General features: G+C 51.0%; 1 protein-coding gene across 1 annotated transcript; it reads left to right on the top strand.

Moving 5' to 3' along the window:
- The first annotated feature begins 2,276 nt into the window (after positions 1 to 2,276).
- Positions 2,277 to 5,352, top strand: OTUD1 (OTU deubiquitinase 1). The gene has a single exon (XM_059057862.2). It carries the CDS (start codon positions 2,650 to 2,652, stop codon positions 4,108 to 4,110), a length of 1,461 nt encoding a protein of 486 aa, XP_058913845.1. The 5' UTR covers positions 2,277 to 2,649; the 3' UTR covers positions 4,111 to 5,352.
- Positions 5,353 to 6,040: the final 688 nt, after the last annotated feature.

Genomic DNA, 6,040 nt, shown 5'->3' on the forward strand with positions numbered 1-6,040 from the left:
TCCCACAACAACAAACCAAGACTTAATTGCAGTTTCAGCCTTCTGCTGAAATGTAGTCTTTATCATATATGGGAAAACAATCTGAAAAAGTATGTATATATATATATATATATATATATATATATATATATATATATATATATATCTCTGAATCTCTTTGCTGTACACCTGAAACTAACACAACATTGTAACTTAACTATACTCCAAAATAAATAAATTAAAAAATAAAGGAAATAGCTATGAAAAAAATTTTTTTAATGTAACCTTAATCAACCGGTTTGGAATTATTCTGATCGGCACCATTGATCTGATCGGCACCATTGAGCTCACCTGTCATGTAGGCCTTCTCCATTCCCCAGAGGAAGAAGCAGTCTGCATGATAAAACACTCACACGCCGCCAACCCACACCAAAGTCCTGACCTAAAAATAATTTTCTTCTTTTTTGCTAATAACGCCCTTACCCCACCCTTCTTCCTATAAAAAAACTTTCCATTTTCTACAACAGGTGGAAGCACCCTTCTAGCTGCTGGATGGGATGTTGCCTGATGGAATTAAGCCCGAATTTCTTAATAAAGCCAATCAGATCATCAAATTTACTCAATTGCATTTTTTTGACATTCCTAATTTGGTACATCAGACCTAGCCTGTCTTCTGTGTACCTAGCCTTGTTTTGTTTTGTTTTTTTCCCCTGTGTTTACTCCAGTCTGTTCAAAACACATTCTTGCTTTAGGATTTCCATTTTTTTAATAGTTTCCTTATCTCCCTCCATGCTCCTGTTTGCTAGCTCGGCTAGGCACACGATGGCTACTCAGTAAATACCATTTAGGGGTTACTTTATTGTTAACTGTTTCGTCTTCTGTTTCAGAACGCCAGCTACTGAAAGGCTACAGGTAGAGCTCAGGGTGAACTGCTGAATACACAAAGCAACAGATAACCCTCAAAGCAGTGATGAAATCTAAGTAATTTCCCTTTTCTAGTTAGCCAGTGGGGTCTACAAACTCCCAATGGGGTGTCACCAGAAGCTGAAAAGACGGTTAGACTTTTAAGTGGTTGCTTTTCCTTCTGAGTTGATTTGCCTAACAGGTTCATGTGACCCAAGCAAACGCTGCTGGGATCCTGCAGTCACACCCACCACAGCAAATTAAAAGCCCTGGCTGAGGTCAGGAGACCAGGATCGTAATTCTGGCTTCTCCAGTGTCTTGGGAACTCCTCTTCCATTAATTAATTCATTCAGTAAATATTAATTAGTTCCAACTACGTGCCAGGCTCTGTGCTAGGGTTCGTAACTCTAACAAACCTTTGGTTTCCAAGACTAAGTCTTCCATTCATGGAATTTACGTTTCAGCGGGAGGGTCGCGGGAGGCGTATGCCACAACGTAAGCTATTTCCTCATCAGTAAAACGGTGGGACAGCTTCCTAGGTTCCCTTTGAACGTTTAGGGCCTGTTACTTTAGCATGTGATCAAAGCTCAGAATATAGAAAGAGCTGCCTACTACTATACAGTCAGTACACGGTTGATCATGTGCGTAGTACGGCTTTCCTTTACAAACAGGAACAACTAACACAATTGGGTAGAACTATGTTCAAAATTCTATTCAATTTTAACACATTCGCGATGCATCACGACCCTCTCTACTTTGCCTCTGACCCATGGTTAGCAGCTGCCCCTAGTTTCAGAAAGCTCGGTTAGGCATTTCGCCCGTCTTGTATATGCCCGTCGTCACGGGTTAGGGCTGCAGAAAAGTTGGTTTCGGTTTAGCAGGGCAGCAAGGTGCTGGGGAGAAAGGGAGGCGTCACGCTACGTTTACAATACAACCCAAGGGACTGAATGAAAAAGACGGCAGTGGTGCTATGACCCAGGCAGAGGCCGTGCAGGTTTCAGGGCAGCTCTCCGTTCTCCATCCCGAACCCGGAAGCTTCTTCCGAAACGCGCACTTTCAGCATTCTAGCCCGCCCCAAGCAGTACCCATCCCGCCACGACCGCTGCAGCAGCCCGGAAAAGCGCGGCGTCTAAAACTGCGGCTGAGGTGGGGAAACGGAAAGGAGCCCCTTGACCGTACAGAGACCCGAGCCTCCGCACTCCCCCGCCCGCGCGCCCGCGCCGCGGGCCACGCCCATGACGTCGCCGAACAGGGCGGGGCGAGCCGGAGGGGCAGGACGAACCCGGGCGGTTGAATGGGGCGACGCGACGAGCCGCGCATTCCAGCGGGGACACGTGACGCGGCCGCGCGGCCTGAGGTAAACAACCGCGGCCCCGCCTCCTGGCCCCTCAGCGAGCCGCGCGCTGCTCCTCGCCGGTGGGACGCGCTCCAGCAGGGCGGGCGGGTTCTTCCGAGAGTCCCCAGCGGCCGCCGAGGGCCGGAGCAGCAGCAGCGGGCGCACGCGTCCCGGGTCTGCGGGCCGAGCGCGCCGGCAGGGGTCGAGCGCGCGTCCCCTCCCCGCCCCCACCGCGTGCTGTGGCGCAGCAGGAATTTGGCGGGGCCCCGGGCGCTATATGCGGCCCCTGACGCGCCGGCGGCCCTTTGGTCATTTCTATTCTCGGAGCACTGGGTCACCGCGCTCGGCCGGCCCCCCCTCCCGGGCCCGGAGGGTGTGTCCCCTCACCGGGGCTCGGCGCGCCTATAAGGGGCCGAGCGGCGGGCAGGGACATGCAGCTCTACAGCAGCGTCTGCACCCATTACCCAGCCGGGGGCCCTGGTCCCACGGCCGCAGCCCCCGCTCCGTCCGCCGCCGCCGCCGCCGCCGCCGCCCCGTTCAAGGTCTCGCTGCAGCCCCCGGGACCCGCCGGCGGCGCGCCGGAGCCCGATACCGGTGAGTCCCAGCCGGCCGCGGCCGCCGAGCCCCGCGAAGCCGCTGCCGCCCCCGCCGCCAAGATGCCCGCCTTCTCCTCCTGCTTCGAGATGGTGTCTGGGGCCGCCGCCCCCGCCTCGGCCGCCGCCGCCACCGCCGGGCCGCCCGGCGGGTCCTGCAAGCCGCCGCTGCCGCCGCACTACACGTCCACGGCGCAGATCACCGTGCGGGCCCTGGGCGCCGACCGGCTCCTGCTGCGCGGGCCGGAGTCCGGCGCCGCGGCGCCCGCCGCCCCGCGCGGCCGCTGCCTCCTGCTGGCCCCGCCGCCCGGCGCTCCGGTCCCGCCGCGGCGGGGCTCCTCGGCCTGGCTCCTGGAGGAGCTGCTGAGGCCCGACGGCCCCGAGCCCGCCGGCCTGGACGCGGCCCGCGAGGGGCCCGACAGAAACTTCCGACTGAGCGAGCACCGCCAGGCCCTGGCCGCCGCTAAGCACCGCGGCCCCGCGCCGCCCCAGGGGAGCCCGGAAGCCGGCCCCGGCCCGTGGGCCGAGGAGCGCCCGGCGGAGAGGGGCCTCCGGGGCTGGGACAGGGCCGGCGACCGCGGCGACCCTTCTCCCAGCGCCGACGAGGCGCGGCGGCCCGGCCCAGAGGCCGAGGCGCCTCCGGCGCGGAGCGACGAGGCGGTCCCGGGCGGCGCGGCCGAGGCGGCGATCGTCTCCAGGTCGGATCCCAAGGACGAGAAGCTGGCCCTGTACCTGGCCGAGGTGGAGAGGCAGGACAAGTACCTGCGGCAGAGGAACAAGTACCGATTTCACATCATTCCCGACGGCAACTGCCTCTACCGAGCGGTCAGCAAGGCGGTGTACGGGGACCAGAGCCTGCACCGGGAGCTGCGGGAGCAGACGGTGCACTACATCGCCGACCACCTCGACCACTTTAGCCCCCTGATTGAGGGCGACGTGGGGGAGTTTATCATCGCCGCTGCTCAGGACGGGGCGTGGGCCGGGTACCCTGAACTTCTGGCCATGGGGCAGATGCTGAACGTGAATATACATCTAACTACTGGCGGGAGGCTGGAGAGCCCCACGGTGTCTACCATGATTCACTATTTGGGCCCAGAGGATTCCCTAAGGCCTAGCATTTGGCTCAGTTGGCTCAGTAACGGACATTACGACGCGGTGTTTGATCACTCCTATCCGAATCCGGAGTATGACACTTGGTGCAGGCAGACTCAAGTGCAAAGAAAACGCGACGAAGAACTCGCCAAGTCCATGGCCATATCCCTATCCAAAATGTATATTGAACAAAACGCATGCTCTTGAAGTGTCTGAACTCCTCCACCCTGGGAAAATTGCAGGCCTAATTTGTGTTTGGAGAATTACATGAACTCTAATCAGGGTAATAGCACTTTTAAACTTGCAAGTAGATTTACTGTAGGTGTAATGCCTTAATCATTGTTTGGAATGTTTTCTCCTCAGAGCTGAAGGTTGCTGGGCACCTACGTGATGTTTCATGATAGCTTTGGGTGATCCTCCTGCTGTATATCACGTGCTGTATAAAGGTGGCACTACCTAAGTTGCAAGCTGATTTCTCACAGTGTAAATTTTGTTCATTCCTGGTAATCTATTTTCTATAAAAATGTATTTTTGCACAACATTTTTAACAACTGGTGTGTCTTCATCTATGACGTGTTCCATTTTGACACACAGCTTTCCGGTGTAAATCCAGAGAAGTGCTTTATATGAAGTTTATTATTTTGAACAGAGTTTGTGATTTAGTATTTTTTTGTTGTTGAATTTGAATTTTACAGTTCGTAAGTAATTATTTAAAATGGATATTGATGCATTCATATTACCAGATGATTGGCCCATTCCGTTTTGATGAAACAGATTTGTTGTTTGGAAAATCATTATTTTTCTAGAAATGGTCAGCCTTTTAAAGAGAAACACGTAAGGGGAGGTTATGGGAAGAATGTTTTTTTTTCTTTAAAGAATAGTACCAGCTCTTACTTGAATGAAGGTCTGATATTTGCTGATGGCAGAGTGATTATTCTGTACTCTGGTTGAGGTTTAGAGTAGATTGTCTGGTGCTCTCAATTGTTTTTATTTATATTTGTCATTTTGTTGAAAAAATAATTTTAACGTGATAGAAGACTTTGTGACGAGATAAGCCTCCTGCTTGGATTCAATCGAGAGATTGAAAAACTAATGGCATAAATGCCCCCAACCAACCGTGGCAGTTATTTTCCAGCAGAAGAATACTGTCTTCATAGTCTGTTCCTTTTAAATTCTTTCACAAGGCAAAATAGGATTGCCCTGTATTATGTACAAATAAAAATGTCTGTATCCAAGAGCTTGTATGGTTTGCTGGGTCAAACAGTGTTTCCAACCTAAAACCTATCTCATTTCCACTTTAACTACTTTTAGTGGTATTTATTAAGTAATGCAGTTTGTACTTTTTTATTTTGTAACATTTTGTGATTTTTTTGTACAATATCGTATTTGTACAATTGAGCAATTCTCAGCTGATGGAATGAATGAATAAAATGTGTAATTTTACTTTTACGTCTTTTTGGCTAAAGTGATTTTTAAATGATAAAGTGACATCTGTAGGAAGCTTTCTTACATGTATACAGTTTTTTTTCATGTGTAAAGATGTCAGAATTAGGAGAGGTTTCTTAGGTTCTCACGTAAACAGGATAGGACAACCAGTAATTTCCGAGGATAAGTCTCAATGAAATGTAAGTAAAAGGTGGAGTAGCTCAGGAAATTGCTCTCATTATTTCTCATTATATTCCCATCTAAGAGTATAGATGTACCAATGGCTAATGTTAGAACAGGGAAGTGCAAGTGTTGTGTTAACCAGCACAACGTCCAAGTATAGTCGTGTGTGCCACTCACTGTCAGCACAGATTTTAATGTTTTAAAGAGTAAACAAAGCAGTGGCCTAACTTTTTATCGAGTCTGGCCTCTTGAGATCAAGGGAATGCATTAATTTTAAGATGTGTTATCAGATTTAGTTGAGAAGCGTGTCTGTATACATAATGCTGGTAGTGTCTGTATACATAGTGCTGGTATGCCTATTGCAGGATAAGCACAGCTAGTTTAGATTTTTTAGTTTTCAGTTGATGTCATGGTTATAGACAATAATTTAAGTTCCTTGCTTGACTGTGGAAGGATGGTCAAGGACCAATGGAGGGACTTCCCTGGTGGTTCTGTGGTTAAGAATCCGCTTGCCAATGCAGGGGACACG

Source organism: Kogia breviceps, chromosome 3 (genome assembly GCF_026419965.1).
Source record: "Kogia breviceps isolate mKogBre1 chromosome 3, mKogBre1 haplotype 1, whole genome shotgun sequence".
NCBI lineage: Eukaryota > Metazoa > Chordata > Mammalia > Artiodactyla > Physeteridae > Kogia > Kogia breviceps.

Excerpts from the sequence above, each read along its gene's own strand:
- OTUD1 (XM_059057862.2), top strand. The coding sequence starts at position 2,650 with ATGCAGCTCTACAGCAGCGTCTGCACCCATTACCCAGCCGGGGGCCCT.